Source organism: Zootoca vivipara, chromosome 16 (genome assembly GCF_965207765.1).
Source record: "Zootoca vivipara chromosome 16, rZooViv2.hap1.1, whole genome shotgun sequence".
Classification (NCBI taxonomy): domain Eukaryota; kingdom Metazoa; phylum Chordata; class Lepidosauria; order Squamata; family Lacertidae; genus Zootoca; species Zootoca vivipara.
This window is the reverse complement of record NC_142599.1, coordinates 29,930,486-29,951,051: the sequence shown is the minus strand read 5'-3', so window position 1 is coordinate 29,951,051 and position 20,566 is coordinate 29,930,486. Positions and strand designations below refer to the sequence as shown.

Here is a 20,566-nt window from a genome sequence, read left to right as displayed (position 1 = left end):
TGGTTGCTTGGCAACAAAGAGGTGGGGGCAAGGTTGGCCTTTTGCTGTGGTTGCCAGGCAACAGAGAGGGGGTGATGCTGCCCTGTGTGGTTGTTATTGGTCGGCACAAAGATGGCGGCAACAGATGTCTCTCACGGTCTAGCTATGCAACAGTCGGGGTGCTTTGCTAGGCCTCTTGCAATTGTTGCTAAGCAACATAGACCACTGGGACTACTGGATTCATTATGTTGGCTAGACCTTCTCCCGGAGCTACCTCCTACCATGCTGTAGCTGTAGCTTACTGGTAGAGCAACCTCTTGGCAGGCAGGAGGCCCCACGTTCTGTCTCCAACATCTCCATGTAGAGATAGGAAAGCCCACTGCCTAAAATCCTGGAGAGTCACTGCCAGCCAGTGCATCCAGTACTGAGTTGGCTGGACCACTGGTCTGACTCAGTGCACAGCAGCTCATACCCTCCAACACCTTGAAGCCCAAATTGAGGATGCCACTTCCAGGACACCATCTTGCTATTTTTTGTCGTGAGAGCACGGCAGCCATTTTGGTTGCTGTGATCTTGCATGATTTTGCGCTGCAGTCCCCCCAACAAAAGTGGTCTTTTTTTCAGGCACAGCACCAGAAAACACGCATTTTGGGGCACTGCGCAAGGTTGTGGCCCCCCCAAGCACTTTTCAGGGGGAAATTGCAATCGGAAATTGTGTCTGGAAATTGAGTGAGATCACAGCAACCAAAATGGCTGCCATTCCTAGCAATAAAAAATGGGATGTTCTGTTTCCCCCCCGGGATACTTGTGGGGTATGGCAGCTTCCTATGTGGGTTGTGGTGGTGATGGGCAGAAGCATGACTCTTAATGAGCACAGGGCAGCAGGAAGGTGCCATTTTAATTTCCCACAATGCTCCTGAGTGATGCAGGCAGCAGCAGTGGGCCCTAGTGGTGCCATGCCCACTAGGGACCTGAAGGATTGATGGCCTTTCTTTTTGTCTCAACATGCTCCCCATTTCCCACTCCTCTTTCTTATTCTCTTCTGGCAACAGCCCATGGGTTGCCCCAAGGAGAGTAGGCCTCCTATCCGAAGCCTGCTCTCTTCTCCTGGCATTGCCACATTCTTTCTCTGGCCCTGCTCCTGAGTTTTTAATAGCAGCTACCCACGCAGAAACATGGTAGCTGACGTGCAAAAGCAACACATGCTGAATTTTTGTCTGCCCAGCTTCTGCTCAAGTCATAAGAACAGAGTCTGCCCCCAAAGATAGCAACATTTCCTCTCTTCATTTTTGGTTCAGTTGGCAGCATGTCCCACATGAGTCTCTGGTTAAACACACACACACACTTAGAAAGGCCCATTTTATTTTTTGCAACGACAAAAAGAAGTCACCCATAGTTTGCAACAGGGATGGGGAATTAGTTTTCAACTCAAGGGCCATGACATTCTGAGGGCTACATAGTGGTGGTGGGTGGAGCAAGAGGCAAAAGAAATGCAAATTTTGCCTTGGTGTGTAGGATAGTTTACACCCACCCACACCATCCTTTGTCCTCCATCCAGGCAACCAAGTCCATTTATCTGGGTGCTAACTGTGGACACCATTGAACCTGGTACGAACACTTGGGTGTGAAGCAGGCCCAGTGACGGGTTGTGGTCTGAGGAGAGTTTCGAGGGCCACTCAGAAAGGCCTAGATGGCCAGGTTTAGCCCTTTGAGCCAGGTGAGTTTCTTGACCACCAGTTTACAAAACACCACAATATTCCCCCTTCATCGCCAACAGCGATGTTTAGGGAAGTTTTTAATGTGTGATGTTTTCAAATTGATGTAGAACAATGTTTGTATAAGGTACGTTTACATTGCAATGTAGCTAAAGCAAAATTCCAAGTATGTTGGTACTTGGCCAATTATTATTATTATTATTATTATTATTATTATTATTATTATTATGTTTTTAATATTTTATTGAGAGTCGCCCAGAGTTATTATGATTAAGCTCAGCCCCCCTCCTCTTCTGAAACAGCCTGTGAAGTCCAACCCCCTGCCCCCTGGATGGCCCTTGTGGTCTCTTCCAACTCTATGATTCTATGATTCTATGAAGTCACTGGAGGATTCCCGAGGCCGACTCTGATAGGGATCCATTTCCCTGGATGTAAACGTAAAGTGAAGGAGCTATTCCTAGGCAGCTGGCAAAACAGGAAGTCCTGAAAGATAAGCCCTTCCTGGGGCAAAGAGCTCTCTCTCTCTCTCCATAGATAGGTAGATAGATTCTCTCTCTCTCTCTCTCTCTTTTAATGGCCAGGGATAATGGGATTGTACAGGTGGCAGGGTAGAAAGACTAGGAAGATTACTGAAGGGTGCTTTTAGAGTTTGGGAGCATGCTCCAGCCGGAGAGAGAGAGAGAAGTCAGAGTGGGTGGTTGCAGAGCACAGAAATCCTCTCAGAAAGGGGTTGTGTCATCTAAGGCAGCCAACAAAGCATTGCTAAAAGAGAAAGAGTAAAAACAGAAGGGAATGTTGATTCGCACACTATTTGCATATTGCCATGTATTGGTACAACTTTAAAAAAAAACACCCTATTTAACTCAACGAATCTCTTCCCGTAAAAATATCCCAAAGCGATTTCACAATGAAAACACCAGCCGTAAAAACAATTGCACCATTTCATATGGAAAAACAATTATAACCATTTAAAAAAACACACACACAAATAATAAAAAAATGCTCTCACATGTAAAAGCAATTAAAAAAACACCTCCATGTGTAAAAACAATTTATGTTACTGCAAGATGAGCACTTCTAGTCAATTAGTGTTCTAGATGGAGAGAGGCCCATCTGAGAGGAGCGAGCCAGCAGTAAATTACCCTGAGCAAGTGGAGTTAACTCTTTATTAGCAAGAACAGCATCTGCAGAGGAGTGTCAGGCCTAATGAGCACAGCAACACATCTCTGGCAGGTCTTGCCCCCATGAAGCAGTTGCAGAGACTGCCTCCCCACAGCTGCGTAAGTCTCCTCCTCTCCAGGGTTTTCCCCAAGCAACCTGAGACTGCGCCTGCGTGACGCTATCTTTCCCCCTGCCCTCTTCAAGCCTCTCCTGGTTCTGGGAGACCAGGCAGGAGGGAAGGGGAGACACCCGTGCCTCTTCACCAGACCCATCTCTGTCTCTTGGCCTCCCTCCTCCTACTCTCCTGCTTCTGCTTCTGCCTTTGCCTCTGATGCTGGACTTCTCTCTGCCACAGACTCCCCCTGCTCACTAAGCCCTGTTACTCCTTCAGCTTCTGACACCTCCTCTTCCCAGTCTTCTCCCTATTCTCCCTCTGACCACTCATTGCCGTCCCACCACCACTCCCCTGGCTCTGAGCCTTCTGCCCTTGGGGGGTTCCCCAGCTGGTTCCTCCCACCATTCCTCTGTGCCCAACCTGTCCGTAAAACCATCTGACTTGTGAGTGTGGCTGGACAAAGATAAGAGTTGAATCCTTTGCCCCACCCAGCATGTGGCCTTTAGAAGGTTGCTGACTAAGGAATGTAACCCTTGGATTGAAAGGGCTGTTTGGGTGGGTGGGTGCGGCAAAGTGGCTTCTTCTTTGGTGATCACTCATAACCAAGTAAGATTGTCTTCCATAAACACGGTTTTCACAGTGAGTCCGTAAGAGACTGTGGAGGCCAATTTTGGATCCACACGTCCTTCCACAGTGGGGACTGAGTTCCACTCCAGGCAGGAGTTGATCATGGTGAGGGTTTGCCAAATGTGTCTTCCTCTTAGCATGTTTCTCTCTTTCGTCCTGAGTTCGAGCGTCTTCAAAACCCATGACATCTTTGGTAAAGGCTGTTCTCCAATTGGAGCGCTTGCAGACCAGTGTTTCCCAGGTGTGTGGCCTTGGTAGAATAAAGACACATGACTCAAATATTTAAGGTTAATGGGCTAAAAAAGGCTACAACTTTATTGGTTAGAGAGAGATCTCCCTGCTGCGTCCTGCCTTTATGGGGCAGGCCACACCTCCAGACCAACCAGATTGGTCGGCCTGGTCGGTGACGCATCCGGGAATCCCCCAGTCGCGCAGGGCTGGCCACCCACCCCCCTGCGCATGTGAGAGCCCGCAACACCACCTCCTCCTTAAGGCGGAAGTAGCCTTGTCGGTGTTTATACTACATTTTTAAAGATTTGCCTTGAGACAAGTCTTTAAACCTCTTTTGCTGACCACCAGCATTACGCTTTCCATTTTTAAGTTCGGAATAGAGTAGTTGCTTTGGAAGATGATCCTCAGGCATCTGCACAACATGACTAGCCCAACGAAGCTGATGTTGAAGAATCATTGCTTCAACACTGGTGATCTTTGCTTCTTCCAGTACACTGGCATTAGTTCGCCTGTCTTCCCAAGTGATGTGTAAAAATTTTCGGAGACACCGTTGATGGAATCTTTCGAGGAGTTTGAGATGACGTTTATAAGTGGTCCGTGTTTCACAAGCATATAGTAAGGTTGGTAGTACAATAGCAAACAAGCATTTTGGTTTTCCTGCGAATGTCCCAGTCCTAAAAAAAAAATTGTCCCAGCCCCACTGCCCTAAGAAGACCACTTTTCTAATTTTGCACAGATGGTGAAGGAATCATTGGTTTACCTGTCCCACTCACTTCCAGGTGCTCTGCTCTTGCTTTGCTTGAGATCTCCCCAGATCCCGGAGCATTCTGGGGAGCTAGAGGATCTGAGCAATTCTCCAAGGGGAAAGAGTCGATGGTTCTTTGCTTTCATTCCTCCCTAACTGGAGTTGAGGTTCAGGCCGCGGATTGTTGGGAGAGCAGGCAGGCAGGCAGTAAAGCCTCCGAATGTTCAGCTGGATTTAGCTTGCCTTAATCCCTTTCCTCAATCCTTTGCATCTGCTTCCGTGTCGCTGTCTGGGAAAACTCAGGGACCCTCATGTTGATGAGCTGATCGATCAAGCATCCCTCCTGAGGCCTGACAGTGCGGAGGGAGTCAAGGCCCTTCTTTACACAGACCCAGTTGCTTAGGTTGAGCATCTTAAGCAGGAAAGCTGGACGGATTTTTCTCTTTCAACTCTTACTTCAGGCCTTCCTGCAGCCCAGCTGGTGAGTGAGCAGCTTTTCCTGAGGGGCAAGACCTGAGGTGTGTTGGGAGTGGGCGGGTGTGTTGGGAGTGGGCGGGTGGGTGGGTGGGCAGGAGTAGCCCATGATGTGATGCCTTCTGCTTTACAGCCATAAACGTCCCCTCTCCTTGGTAGATATCAATGTAGGGATGGAGGAGAATTATAATTTTGTTTGCATTTGAATGAGAAACGACCCGATTTGCACTTCTCAAATCAATATGTGAACCCAAACAAAGCTAATTCTCTCTGAATTTTACAGTGCAGTTCTCTAACCAACTATGTCTGCCTGTCATACATGCATACATACAGACATTACAGGTCATACATACATACATACTTACATACATTCATTCGTGGAAATAGCATACAGAAATGCATTTAGTTAGAGAGAATTCTTTTGCAAATGTAGCAGGCAAAGCTACATAGAAAAAAGTGCCCGTGAGGAGAAATCCTCACTATAATACTGACAAATTTCTACTACGTTGCTTTTATTCAAAGAAAGAACCGCACACCACTGCAGAAACATGAACAGATGTTTTCCTGAGAAACCGAGAGTATGATAATTGACAGGTTCATTATTTTTTAATTATTGGTGCGAGTCTCTTTGAGTTACTTTTGTAAAAAAGGGAACTAATATGCTTATTAATAATGATTATTATTATAATGTCACTCTAATTAAATCTGCTTTATGTGGGACTGCCTTTCAGCATCAATTGGGAAATTCAACAGTTGCACAATATGGCATCTCAGTAGTTTACTGGACCACTTTTAAAGAGCCTTCTATGTCTTTTGGTTTCTTTCAAAGAACTGACACCGTTTTATAAAAACAGAAACTGCCTTGGGCCTGAGGGAAGGGCTGGTGAGCTCAGTGGCAGGACACCTGCAAAAGGTTCTGGGTTCAATCCCTGGCATCTCACGTTACAAAGACCTGAGAGCAAATTATGGGTACGACCCTGGTCAGATCCTGGAGAGCTTCTTAGTTGGGAAGAGACCAAAGCACAGTGGAAGGGAGTACACTTTGTATGTAGAAATAACAACAACAACAACAACAACAACAACAACAATTTATTATTTATACCCTGCCCATCTGGCTGGGCTTCCCCTGCCACTCTGGGCAGCTTCCAACAAACATTAAAATACATCAAATACCACAGATTAAAAACTTCCCTAAACAGGGCTGCCTTTAGGTATTTTCTAAATGTCAGGTAATTGGTTATCTCTTTGACCTCTGATGGGAGGGCGTTCCACAGGGCAGGTGCCACTACTGAGAAGGCCCTCTGCCTGGTTCCCTGTAACTTGGCTTCTCGCAATGAGGGAACCACCAGAAGGCCCTCGGTGCTGGACCTCAGTGTCCGGGCAGAACGATGGGGGTGGAGATGCTCCTTCAGGTATACTGGACCGAGGCCGTTTAGGGCTTTAAAGGTCAGCACCAACACTTTGAATTGTGCTCGGAAACGTACTGGGAGCCAATGTAGGTCTTTCAAGACTGGTGTTAAGTGGTCTCGGCAGCCGCTCCCAGTCACCAGTCTAGCTGCCGCATTCTGGATTAGTTGTAGTTTCTGGGTCACCTTCAAAGGTAGCCCCACATAGAGCACATTGCAGTAGTCCAAGCAGGAGATAACTAGAGCATGCACCACTCTGGAGAGACAGTCTGCAGGCAGGTAGGGTCTCAGCCTGCATACCAGATGGAGCGGATAGACAGCTGCCCGGGACACAGAATTAACCTGCGCCTCCATGGACAGCTGTGAGTCCAAAATGACTCCCAGGCTGTGCACCTGGTCTTTCAGGGGCACAGGTACCCCGTTTAGGACCAGAGAGTCCTCCACACCTGCCCACCTCCTGTCCCCCACAAACAGTACTTCCGTTTTGTCAGGATTCAATCTCAATCTGTTAGCCGCCATCCATCCTCCAACCGCCTCCAGGCACTCACACAGGAACTTCACCGTCTTCACTGGTTCTGATTTGAAAGAGAGGTAGAGCTGGGTAACATCTGCATACTGATGAACACCCAGCCCAAACCCCCTGATGATCTCTCCCAGCGGCCGCATGTAGATGTTAAAAAGCATGGGGGGTCTTAAGAAAGTCTTAAGTTCAGTCTCCAGAATTTCTAGTTGAAAAGGTCAGGGAGCAGGATGATGGGAGATCTGCTTGAGATGCTGGGGAGTGGTTGCTGGTCAGAGTAGACAATACTGAACCTGTACTGTTGTAGTATCAGTTCCAGGACAGGGACCATAGCTCAATCTGCTTTGAATACAGAAGATCCCAGCTTCAGTCCCAGCTGGCATCTCCTTTTAAAAGGATCAAGCAGCAGGAAGCTTCTCTCTGTTTAAGATCTTGGAGATCCGCTGCCAGTTCTGGACTAGTGGATTGCTTGCACTGATCTGCAGTGGAGTCTGGCCCATTAGGACAAGTGGGGCACTGCCCCACCCATACCAGCCTGTCCTCAGTAAACCCCCAACTGCTTGCCTTCTTTCTTATAACCAAACCAAGCGATGGCCCTGCCTACCAGATTCTTTCTCCTTCTTAGTCTCAGTGTTGCCCCTTGTAGAACTTGGCAGAGAGGAGCAGGATGGGGACAAAACTATAATTAGTCGTTCGGCTTGTCATTGGCACTTGCTGAGAGTTGTTTACCAACCAACCCTTCTTCCCAGGGAACTCTGGGAATTGTAGTTTTTTTCTTGGGGGGAATAGAGGCCTCTTAACAACTCTCAGCACTCTTAACAGACCACAGCTCCCATAATTCTTTGGGGGAAGCCATGCCTCTTTAAAGTGGAAGCTTTCAATGTATGGTGTGTGAATGTATTCTAAGGAGGAAGGAGCTGACAGCTAGCACCATCTGCAACGACTGGTTGTTAGTACAAAGGCAGGAATATAATAATAATAATAATAATAATAATAATAATAATAATTATTATTATTATAATAATTTTTATTTATACCCCGCCCTCCCCAGCCAGGACCGGGCTCAGGGCGGCTAACACAAAATATAAAACAGTTAATTAAAATACAGCTTAAAAACAAGATTAAATACAACATTTAAAATGCAGCCTCATCAGAAAAGGAAAAGGGGGGTTGGATCAAGTTGATTCCAGGCCAAAAGCCAGGCAGAACAACTCTGTCTTACAGGCCCTGTGGAAAGAAATCAAATCCCGCAGGTCCCTGGTCTCATGAGACAGAGCGTTCCACCAGGCCAGAGCTAATGTTGAAAAGGCCCTGGCTCTGGTTGAGGCTAATCTGACTTTCTTAGGGCCTGGAATCTCTAAGGTGTTGCTATTTATGGACCTTAAGGTCCTCCGTGGGGCATACTGGGAGAGGCGGTCCCGTAGGTACAAGGGTCCTACGGATCTGGCTGAGCTTTGGTAGGGCATTTGCTCTAATGGACCAGCCCAAACCAACTAGGTGGCTCCTTGATCTGACCCAAGAGCTCCTCTTTCTAAAAGAATGAAGTGAAATATTCATGTTCCCCTTTTGCAGCCATGTCCAGGGAGCAAATCGAGTCCATGATCAAGACGGTGGAGACCTTGCTTGCTGAAGCAGAGCAGCTCAAGAACCACTGCAGGCGGCAGAACCAGGACGTCGCCTTGATCCTCGAGGAGCTGCAGCAGGAGAACCGGGAGCTGGCCCAGAACTACGAGCAGGCTGAGCAGGAGATGGAGGCAATACGCAAGGCTCTGGCCGAGCTGATGGATGCCAAGATAGCTTTCGAGGCCCGTGAGAGACAAGCACGCAAACTCAGCAAGCAGCTCTGAGATACTGGAGTGGGTGGGATTTTGTGCTTTCATCTTGACCCTTGTCAAGGAGATTTCCTTTCCCTCTTCCATCGATGGGATTTCCGTTGCAATGGCTTTTCTCGCATGAATTGCCACCCATTACAATGATATGTGGAAACATCTCCAGCCCCTTAGGAATATAGGAATCTGCATCAGACCGTTGGTCTATCCAGCTCACTATTGTCCACACTGATTGGCAGTGGCTGTCTGGGATTTCGGGCAGGAGTATCTCTCAACCCTGCCTGAAGATGCCATGGATGAGGGCCTTCTGGCGCTTCCCTCACTGCAAGATGTGAAGCTACAGGGAACCAGGCAGAGGGTCTTCCCAGTAGTGGCAGCCGCCCTATGGAACGCCCTCCCGTCAGATGTCAACCAGATAAACAACTGTTTGACTTTTAGAAGATGTCTGAAGGCTGCCCTGTTCAGGGAAGTTTTTAATGGTTGATGTTTTTAATATTTTGTTGGGAGCCCCCCCAGTGTGGCTGGTGGCAACCCAGTCAGATGAGCAGCATATAAATAAAATGATGATGATGATGACGACAAGAACAACCACAGAGCTTTTGTTTTTACCTGCCTGTTTGTGGCACTCATTTCTTCTTGCAAACAAACCCCTATTCATCACTGTAGAAGACCAGTAAGTTCATTCCAACCTCCATGTGTTAGTTATAGAGGCCTTATATGGTGACACCCAGAGGAAGCCACCTTGCAGCTTATCTCATTTCGCTTATGTGGTCTTGGAAGCTTTGGCCAACACCCAGGGCTGGTGTGTCTGGTTTTCCCGCTTGAGGCAAAATGGAAAATGCTGCCCTGCCCTGCCCTGCCGCTGCTTCCGCCATGCCCTACTTGCTCCTTCCGCTGCCGCCTGCTCTGTTGCCACTGTGTGCCCCGTGGTATCTGCCACCGGTGGAGAAGCACTACCACCGTTGGTGCAGATTCCAAGCAAGGTGGCGCTGATTTGGGGGTGAGATCTCACCCCAAATGGACACGATCTTGCTCAAAATCAAAGCCGGCAGTGATTCTGCTTCTTTGCTGCTGGAGGAGGCAGCCAGGCAGCCAGGCCACCTGTGGGCATGCCAACTGGGGGGATTCTGCCACCTTAGGAAGTGGCCTCACCCTGCCTAATGACTGGGATAGCTTGGCCAACATCCCGTGAAACTCATCTGCAGCCGGTCAGTCGTATTAAAAACCCTCACCAATTTCACTGCTGCCTGTTTAGCAATCATTGGAGCTGAGCTCTGACTTGTCCTCCTTCTCCAGGGAATTTATTTATTGCCTGTTCTTGTGGTCACAGAGAGCTCTGCCCAGAAAGTTTTGCTGTCATTACAGGGTCCTCACAGCCATCATCATTGCTGTTGATTTGGACGTAAAGGGCTGGCCTCTGAGCAACTCTCACCCTTAGTGGTTTCATTATCAGCATCTGCTTGCAGTATTCAATTTGACCTGTTATGTGGACATAGAGGACTGTCCTCTGGCCATTTCCTGATTATTCTGTTTCCTTAGCGGCACAAGGCCTCTTGAAGAGATGTGGGGATTTTTGTGTGGTTGTGGAGGCCTGGTTCCGGGGGTCGTACTCAGCCGATCCTTTTTCTGGGCAGCAGCTGTGTGGCTTAGATCCTTCCAACACAACCCTGCATTACTGACTGCTAGATTGTGGAAACCTAGGCTCTGTTCGCCATACCCAAATTCATTCGCATTTGCTCTGCCATCTTTGAAATGCTCCTGTTGACATAAACTGCTCCCCAGTGATATTTAGCTGCTCCAAGTATGGGAACTGAAGTACACGTAAACTGCTCATTTGTTTGTGAATGTCCTGCTCAGGCTGAGACCACCAGAAAAGCCATTGACCAGAGGTGGAGAAGAGCTTCAGTTCTTGAAAAGGGTTGACTGAAGTAATTTTAGAGAGGAAGCAGAGATGGGCAGGCAGTTCAAGTGAGGAGTAGCATCAGAACCATGGACAGAGCTCCGGGGAGTCATTGTAGGGTGTGTGTGTGTGTCGGGGAGAGGTAGTAAAGATGGAGGATAATCTTGTTTGGTCCACATTTTTAAGTGAACTGAACTAACTTGTGAATGCATAGATAAGAATGTAATTATTATTTGGATTCTGTGCTTAGATTATTATTAATTACCTGCCAGTCACACCGCAACCCCATCATCACTCCCAAGGAGAGTCAGGGACTAGCTTATAATCATGGACCCCATGTTTTATTTCCTCAGGTAAGTACCCCACAATAAGGCTCCCACAGCCTTCCCTTTGCAAAGGTTCCTTGCCTTATTGGATACCCTGCTCCCTCAAGTCCACCAGTGGAGGATTTCTGCCCCCTCAACTTTCCTAATCACCCCTGATACCTCAATTCCTCCCCCTCTGGGTTGAAGCTTCTCACCAGCTTCCCCTGTTGCCCTTTCCTCACACCGGTTGCTCTCTCTCTTGTCTTTCTTTCACCCCACTTCTACCCCAAAGCCCCCATATCCCTCCCACTGAGAGGGGAGCCACCTAGGGGCTTGACTCACCCCAGAATTCCATCTGTTCCTCCACTTCCACAGGCACGGGTGAAAGGTGGGACCTGCTGGCCATAAGTGGGGCTTGTGATTGGCTGAGCTGTGCATAGCTGTGATTGCCCTGCAGAAAATCCAGGGAATCCTTGGGTAATAGGAAACTGCAGATGTCGCATAGGACTGCTGGGCCAGAGCTTTGGCTTTTGGGGTGCAGAAAGAAGATATATGGGCAGAGCTCTGCCCCACTTTGCTCTCCTGACTAGCCTCCTCGGCCTACGCCGACTAGTTGATTCTAGATTTTCAGCGGGGCAATCATGGAACTGTTAAAGGCACACAACCCTAGGACAAAGCCTTGCTGTTCTCCCAACTTATTCCAGCCTTACTTCCAGCCCTACTCCCTCAAGCCTGCTCCATTTCTCTAGTCATTATTTTCTGGCAGTGGAACGTTCTCTTTAAGGCAGCCTTGATTTCTTTGTTCCGCAGGCTGTAGATAATCGGATTAAGGAAAGGGGTCAGGACAGCGTATACAACAGACAGCGCCCTGTCATAATCCAAGGAGTAACTTTTCGTCAGTCGGACATACATGAACAAGATGCTCCCGAAGAAGATCATGACCACGGTGAGGTGTGCGGCACATGTGGAAAAGGCTTTCTTCCGGCCGGTGGACGAGTGGATCCTAAGGATGGCCCTGATGATCTGCAGATAAGACGTCATGATCAGGAGGAAGGTTGCCAGGATCTTACAAGCGTTCACCGTGAAATCGACCAGGACGTTGACCGAGGTGTCAGTGCAGGCTAAGCTGAGGAGAGGCGGGAAGTCACAGAAGATGTGCTCGATCTTGTTGGGGCCGCAGAAAGGGAGCTTAGAAACCAAGGCGATTTCGGCGATGGGGCCTAGCAAGCCACAGACCCAGCAGGTGGCAGCTAATCTGACGCACAGCTTGGACGTCATGACGGCTGGGTAGCGCAGCGGGCTGCAGATGGCCAGGTACCTGTCGTAAGCCATGACGGTGAGCAGGTAGCATTCTGTGGCCCCCAACGAATGGAAGAAATAGATCTGTAGGAGGCAGCCGGAGAATGAGATGCGCTTCTTCTCGCTGAGCAAGTTGGAGAGCATCTTTGGGATGGTGGCGGCTGTATAGCAGATCTCCAAAAAGGACAAGATGCTGACGAAGAAGTACATGGGCGTGTGGAGCTTGGGGTCGGTGCGGATGACGGTGAAAACGAGCAGGTTGCCGAAGATGGTGAAGAGGTAGACGAGGAGGAGCAAAAGGAAGAGGGGCTTGTGGAAGGGCTGGAGGCTCGGGAAGCCCAGCATGATGAACTCTGTGACCTCGGTCTGGTTGAGGATTCCCATCTCCTCTAGAACCTGATCTGGAGAAATGTGAGTTGTGGGCATATAGCTGTACAAAAGAGAAAGTGGCAACAGAATACCTGCACATCAGATGGAGGCACTGAATATGGATTTATGCCCCAAGGCTGGAAAGATAGACTCCAAGGACTCCAGGATCGGAAGGCTTTACTGCCCTTTCTACACTGATGAAGACAAGACTAGGAACTTTATAAGCCCTTTATTTTTATATTTTATATTTAATCACATTTTTAAAAACTTCTATATAGTTGGGCAGGGGGCAGGAAGAAGGAGAAAAATGTGTTTCTTTCCAGCTGTTATTGCTTTGCCAGCATGTTCCCTGCGGAGAATACAAAGGTGAAGCAGATTCCCGGAGCCTGCAGGATTGCACCCACTGTGGGCAATTCCTGTTCTTCTACAACACATACTCACCTGCCGCACCAGGTCTGCTTGTTCTCACCTTTCTGCCTTCCCTGCCCCTGCACTGCTGTGCCTAAACATGTCCCAACTTGGTGTGATTCAGGCACCAGCCACCCCTGCCACCACCACCAATGGTGATGCCACCTCTATTGCTACCACTTGCACAGCTGCACCCACCTGAGCCATGACCCTCTCACTTTCTACACACACCCCAACTCCTGCATCAGCTGTCACCATGACCACAGGGGCCACAACTGACTGTGATAAACTGACAGATCCCCAATGCTGGTCCAACATGACAAGCATAAACCACAAAAAACGCAACCTGCTGAGAAAATTACATACAATGTCTAATTTATCTCCACATAGGGGTAAAAAATGTAGTAAATAGCAGTGGCACTCAACCGCTCTGTCATGTAAGTCCAAATAAAATATTGCAACAAATGTTCAAACAGGACCCAATATATGTGGATCCTATGAAGTGTGAAGTCCATAAGTAGATGCAAGCAGAACAAGGTTTTCCGGAATAAAAACAACCTGTTTTGCCTTTTGGCTTCTTCAGCCACTTGCATTTACTCTCCATCTCTTAGTCTATAGTGTTATACTTTGACAGGAAGACCCAGTATCGAATTCATGTTTGGCCACTGGGTAATCTTGGGCCTCATCTTCCTTGCAGGGTTGTTGTGAGGATAAAATGTGTGTGCGCTCTAGGGATGGGGGAGTAATTCCATTCTATTCACATTTAAAGGCAAGCTTGCCCAATTTGCACTTTCTGAAACAATACATGCAACTCCCAATTTACAGGGGGGTTACGTTCCAAGGCACTGCGCATTTAAGTGAAATTGTGTATATTTGAAACACAGTCGAAAAAGCCAGCAAAACCCTGTTCTGGGAGGGAGAGGCTGCAGAATTCCAGGTGTTGTTATCCCCCCTCAGTTAGCAAGCTTAGAGATGATGGGAGCTGTGATCCAGTGGAACAGAGGTTCCCCATACCTGCTGCAAGTGAACCTTTAGTCCTGACCCAACAGGGCTCTGTTTTCATAGCATACTCCACTGCAGAAGCCCACCCCCAATTAGAAACCCACAATAAATGCAAAATATGTTCCCCCCCCTTAGGAAAGCACACTCAGCACCAGAGAACTGACGTTTCCAAAGTAGGCACTTACCTGCCTTCTCATTTCATACAAGGATTCCTGCAGCATTTAAAGGTTCAAGGGAATAGCAAATCAGGAAGGCATCAAATGAGTCTCCAACCTGTGGCTTAAATGTGGACTTGGTTGGCTGCCTAATTCCAGGAGTTACCTGTGGATTACGTATGTATTTTGCATCTGGCCTTCGGGAGCTCATTGGTACAAACCTAATGGGCTGGATTGATACTGAGTATTTCTGGGAATCAGTCCCTATGCCAGGCTTAACCCCCTTGGCACCAGTTTGTGAAAATGTTTTCCCTCCTCTCTTACCAGGTCAGAAAGTGGCATCTTACAAAATAAAGTGATCAAGTGTGTGTGTGGGGTTATTGTAAAGCAATCACTTTGATATTTTTCATGTTTACAAATGGAAGTGGGTGGGTAGGCGTTTGAGGGTTATTTGTGTTACCAGACGGGTTGCTTAAATTATGCCTTTACGTCCCATGGAAGTAGCCATACCTCATGTTCTCTATTTTGAGAGAGACAGCCAAATATTTTCATGGAAATAGTAATTGCAGTACCAGATAGGCAAATCGTATCGGGCTTCCGGTTCAGCGCCAGCGCCGTCCGGCGGGGTTCGTCTCGCGTTCCGAGGCGACCCGTCTCTGCAAGGGAGGGGGAAGCAGCAGGAGCGCCGCTGCACCCCAAAGAACCCCAGGTCGTGCGTTCTGGGGGCGGAAATCGCCAAGCAGCGCCCCAATCCCGACTCCCCAACTCTCCGGTAAGCTCTAATAAGAGCTCCGGAGCGAGAAGGGTTGTAGTCGCGGGGCCATTTTGGTGTGCCATCGCTACCCTTGCAGGGAGAAGCTCCGTGCCGGAGGCGGGGAGCGCTGGATTTTCCTAAAGATGAAGTTAAGAAATTGAAAGACCGTGAGTAATAAGGACTTAAAGACTTAAAATTGGACTTGAGATTTGGAATGGGGGTGAGATTTAAAAAACGGAAGCCGATCTCCCCCCTACTGATTTAAAGAGGAAGCAGCTTAAGGAGGAATCCCAGTGCCGGGGACTAAAAACTTTATTCCTTGAATATCTCCGAGGACTGACTAAAGACTCTCCTCCTGAGGCAGGGTTAGGGGGGAGAATTGTTTTAGATATTAAGAATCCCTGCAAACTTATTTAATTGAAGAAGAGACCCCCTCTGTGCCCTGAAATTCGGCACCCTGAACAGAACAGCGAGTGGAATATAATGGGGGGAGCGAAAGGAAGGAATGGACACTTTAAAACTTTTGGTTTGATATTTGAGAATATACTGCATCCAGTTTGGGCTATGTGGAAGAACTGCAACTTGTAACCACTTCCTGTTTCCCAAGTTTTGCTCTGCCCTTGGAAAGCTAGAAAAATGTCAACAGAAGATTACACACCTGGCTTCCAGGAGAAAGTTTTGAGACTCTTGTGGGAAATGAGAATTAATATGTGTAAGACGCAACAACAATTGGAAGGAATGAATCAAGATTTACAGAAAAATGAAACACTTCAAGAAATGATGCATGAGGATAAACAGACAGACGAACTGATACACAACACAGTTGAAGTAAATGAGGATGAAATACAGGACTTGCCAATGAATAAAGACTTAGCTGAGAGTGGAATTAATCCTCCTCAGCAGGGGAAAAAGCAAGAATTTTTGAAGAGACAGAAAACCCACAAGAAAAGCATCATGCAAAGAAGAAATGACTTATGGGGGGGGGAGAATAGAGAAGACTGGATTGAAAAATTTGTCAGGAAGGGGGTGGGATGAAGGAGGTATATTTGTTGTTTAATAGGATGGATAAAAAAGGACTGAAAACTGGATCATGGACTTTGGTACTTGCTGGACTGGAAGGGGAGGGCCAGGATCAGGGTATAGAGAGGGAAGAATTGAGGATAAAGATAAGATTTGGAATTGGGAATGTAAAAAGGTTTTAAAAATTTATGGGAGTTTTTGGGGAAAAAATTGAGGCATGGGGGAAAAAAAGGAAAAATTGATAAGTTAGAAATAAGATTTAGAATTTATTTAGAAGTATCAAAAAAGTGAATTTGATAAGATGAATGATGGAAGGGACGGTTGGGGGTTCTGGACCTCTTGCCGGCCCTCTGCATGCGGGGAGCTCCTGGTGGCAGGGGGGGCTCCTGGGCGGGGAGGGCCGGGGGGGGGAGGGAAGTCCCAATTGGAAAAAGAACCATTGCCTCTCTCTTTCTTTCCTCTGGGACTCTCGGTGGCAGAGGGAGTGCTGGGGGGGAGGGGAGGGAGGGAACGGGAAAAGTTGTTAGAAAATAAATCTATCAGAAATAAGGATACTATTGAAGTAAGATTGGAGAGTGTGGAAAATAGAAAGGGGAATATGAGAAGAAAACTGCTAAAGAGGAGGTAAAAATGAAAATCAGAAAAGGGGGGAGGTAGGGGAAGCCCATAATAATACAATGATTTTAAAGGAAAGAAAGGAACAATTATTAATTGTTCCTCTTTATTTTTTTTTTATTTTTGCAGTTGCTCTTTTTTTCTTATTCCTGGGTTTTTGTTTTTGTTTTTGTTATTCTTTTTGGGTGAGCTTTGATAAAGTTAAGATAAATAGTTGGGGGGACACCCGCTCTCTTCTTGTTTCCCTAGGATCCCTCGGTGGCAGGGGGGTTCTGGGGGGGATGAGGGGGGGGGTGGGGACAAGCCCAGCTATGAAGATGCACCACCTTCGACTGCGCACTGTCCATGGGGATACCTGGTGGCAGGAGGGATCTCGGGGGGGGGGGTTGGGAGAAGGAGGAAAATATGTTATTTTATGTTTATGGGTCTAATTTTCTTTTTGTTCAGTTTATATGCAAAACCAATAAAAATTACTTTAAAAAAAAAGATAGGCAAATCGTATCAAGACATTTCAAGGCTTTGTTGTTTAGTTGTTTAGTCGTGTCCGACTCTTCGTGACCCCATGGACCAGAGCACACCAGGCCCTCCTGTCTTCCACTGCCTCCTGCAGTTTGGTCAGACTCCTGTTCATAGCTTCGAGAACACTGTCCAACCATCTCGTCCTCTGTTTGTGCCCTCAATCTTTCCCAACATCAGGGTCTTTTCAAGGCTACTGTGCCTTTAATTAGAAGCTTCCTCCTCCGGAAGGAGAACCACCCTGTATCTCCGATTGCTTCCTCTTCATTCCAGCTAGCATTGCTGATGAATGATGGATATTTATTTTATTACATTTGTTAGTTGCTTTATCTTGCTCAGGGCAACACATTACAACCCAGCCTTTAACTGCTCTGTAATAAATTACAGAAAGCAAAACTGTTTTTACAGCAACCAGGATATATTGGAAGACATGGGTACCAAATTTTCCGTGGGTCCTAAATTTTACATGAGGCATTAATGATTATTACAAAAGCACACAAGAGGAGCTCTGTTGGGTCAGGACAATGACCCATCTAGTCCACCATCCTGTTCCCACAGTGGCCAACCAGGTGCTTATAAGGAGCCTGCAAGCAGGACCCAACCACAAGAATACTATCCCCTTTGGTGGTTCCAACACATATAAAAACATAGAGGGCTGCCTTCATATGTCTTCTAAAAGTTGTACAGTTATTGATCTCCTTGACATCTGATGGGAGGGCATTCCACAGGGAGGGCACCCCCGGCTGAGAAGTGGAACCTATATTTATTTCTTGCCTTTCCACCCAGATGTTCAAGGCTGTGTAAATTTTTCTTCCCTCCCCCCTTTTATAGAATAATGGAATTGTAGAGTTGGAAATGACCCCAGGGTCATCTGGTACCCTGCAATGCAGGAATCACAGCTGAAGAATCCCCGAGAGATGGCCGTTCAACCTCCATTTAAAAACCTCCAATGAAGGACAGTCCACCACCTTCTGAGGGTGGCTGTTCCACTGTCCTCAGAAAGATCTTCCTAACGTTTCGTTGGAATCTCCTTTCTTATAATTTGAATCCTTTGGTTAAGGTCCTCCCCTCTGGGGCAGCAGCAGAAAACAGGATTGCTCCATCTTCCATGTGAAAAGCCATTCAGATACTTGAAGATGGCTCTCAGTCCCCTCTTCTCCAGGCTAAACATACCCAGTTGCCTCAACCATTCCTCACAAGGCTTGGTTTCCAGAGCCTTGATTTTCTTGGTCCCAACTGACATCAGTTATGTTAGTTTAGGCTCAGTTCTCCAATCTTTTAAGGTCATATTGGATCCTGATTCTATCTTCTGAAGTATAGGTCACTCCTCCCAGTTTGGTGCCATCTGCAAATTTGATGAACATCCCCTCTATATCTATATTTGTAATAGCCTTGTGAGGTAGACTAGGCTAAGTTAATACATATATGGAAACAAGCAGGAGTTCTTGTCAATAGATTGTGGGGGGCGGGATGCAGGGGCCCAAACTTACATATAGTGTATATAGCCCAGGAAATCCTGTTGGCATGCACAGTATTATCATTACTCTACTGAGAATTATTATTGTTGTTCTACTAAGTTCTACTGAGAGTAGACCCATTGAAATTAATGGAACTACCGTAAGTTAGTCATGTCCAATAATTTCAATGGGGCCACTCTGAGAGCATGACTAGCATTTGATACAGTGGATGTGGAACAGGCCTCAAACTCGGCCCTCCAGATATTTTTGGCCTACAACTCCCATGATCCCTAGCTAGCAGGACCAGTGGTCAGGGATGATGGGAATTGTAGTCTCAAAACATCTGGAGGGCTGAGTTTGAGGAAGCCTGATGTGGAAGTTGTGTGGCCTTGAGAAAGTCCTGAGGGCCAGAAAGAGAGGTGTGGAGGGCCGCATTTGGTCCTTGGGCCTGAGGTTTCCCCTATCTTTTGTAGAGAATTGGGTTGACTAATGGGTTGAGGATGGTGAAGTTCATGACGGAAGCTCTGTCATATTCATCCTGATCCTCCTCTTTATCGCTCTTAGGATTTCTTGGTTCCGCAAGCTATAGATGATTGGGTTGACCAATGGGGTGAGGACGGCATAGATCACGGCGAATGCTCTGTCATATTCCAAAGAATAGCTTTTCTTCAGCCTGACGTACATAAAAATGATGCTTCCGAAAAAGAGCAGGACGACTGTCAGGTGGGAGGCACAGGTGGAGAAAGCCTTCTCACGACTCTCGGCTGCCTGGATCTTCAGGACGGACTGGATGATCTTCACATAGGAGACCATGATGAGCAGGAAGGTCACCAGGATGATGAAGGCGTTGACCGCAAAGTCAACCAAGACATTGATGGAGGTGTCAGTGCAGGCCAAGCTGAGCAATGGTGGGAAGTCGCAGAAGATGTGCTCGATCTTGTTGGGGCCGCAGAAAGGGAGCTTGGAGACTAAGATGATTTCAGTGACAGGGCACATTAAGCCACAGATCCAGCACCCAGCAGCCATTTGAGCACACAGCTTGGTTGTCATGATGGATGGGTAGCGGAGAGGGTTGCATATGGCGATGTACCGATCGTACGCCATCGTTGTGAGCAGGTAGCACTCGGTGGCCCCCAGCGAGTGGAAGAAATAAGTTTGCAGGAGGCATCCAGCAAAGGAGATGCTCTTCCTTTCCCTGATCAGGTTGGAGAGCATCTTTGGGATGGTGGTGGCTGTATACCAGATCTCCAAGAAGGACAAGATGCTGATGAAGAAGTACATGGGCGTGTGGAGCTTGGGGTCTGTGCGGATGATGGTGAAAATGAGCAGGTTGCCGAAGATGGTGAAGAGGTAGACGAGGAGGAGCAAAAGGAAGAGGGGCTTGTGGAAGCGCTGGAGGTTTGGGAAGCCCACCATGATGAACTCTGTGACCTCGGTCTGGTTGAGGACTTCCATCCCCCCTAGATCAGGAGAAATATGAAATATGGGCATAGAGAAAGAGACAATGGCTGCAGAAGATCACATTAAAAGTAGCCCTTGCTTGTGAAGGATGTATGCTGTTTAATAATAATTAAATAAACATTAAAAAGTCAGTAAAACAAAAGTAGCTCTTGCATGCTGATCCCTAGGGTTGTAAAGGACCTGCACTCAAAAGCTGGAAGTATAAATACCAACCACTCCTTCCTCAATTACCTGTATATCTTAGTGGCCTTTCTACATTTAAGTACACATCTTATAATTGCTGATCACATTTGGTTATCTATTTGGACATGGAGACTGACTATATTAATATATATGTTTAAATCAGGGTTGATTGAACCTTCTTATTGTCAATGGGAGTTGCTTCTTTTCTCTTTCAGTTACATTTGCAGTAAAAAATTAGCTGAAGGTGGTAATAAATCGCTCTTGCATAAGCTGGATTCCGACTATCCGCCCTGAAGACTCCTCCAGAGACAGGCTGGAGG

General features: G+C 47.3%; 2 protein-coding genes across 2 annotated transcripts; both read right to left on the bottom strand.

Annotated features, from left to right (window-relative positions):
- Nucleotides 1-3,918: 3,918 nt before the first annotated feature.
- LOC118076232 (olfactory receptor 6N1-like) lies at nt 3,919-12,732 on the bottom strand. The gene is made up of 2 exons (XM_035098858.2): nt 11,764-12,732; nt 3,919-3,987 (listed from the first exon to the last, which is right to left on the bottom strand). The coding sequence occupies exons 1-2, from the start codon at nt 12,730-12,732 to the stop codon at nt 3,919-3,921; spliced, it is 1,038 nt and encodes a 345-aa protein (XP_034954749.2).
- Nucleotides 12,733-19,112: 6,380 nt separating this feature from the next.
- LOC118076230 (olfactory receptor 6N2-like) lies at nt 19,113-20,093 on the bottom strand. Its single transcript, XM_035098857.2, has one exon. It carries the CDS (start codon nt 20,091-20,093, stop codon nt 19,113-19,115), a length of 981 nt encoding a protein of 326 aa, XP_034954748.2.
- Between the last annotated feature and the right edge of the window lie 473 nt (nt 20,094-20,566).

What these genes read in the sequence shown, in the direction of transcription:
- LOC118076232 (XM_035098858.2), bottom strand. Translation starts at nt 12,732, where the DNA reads ATGCCCACAACTCACATTTCTCCAGATCAGGTTCTAGAGGAGATGGGA. An exon ending in GAACGTTCCACTGCCAGAAA is followed by an intron (nt 3,988 to 11,763) that starts ATAATGACTAGA and finishes GACCAGGCCGAC; the next exon opens with CAATCTGGTTGGTCTGGAGG.
- LOC118076230 (XM_035098857.2), bottom strand. Translation starts at nt 20,093, where the DNA reads ATGCCCATATTTCATATTTCTCCTGATCTAGGGGGGATGGAAGTCCTC.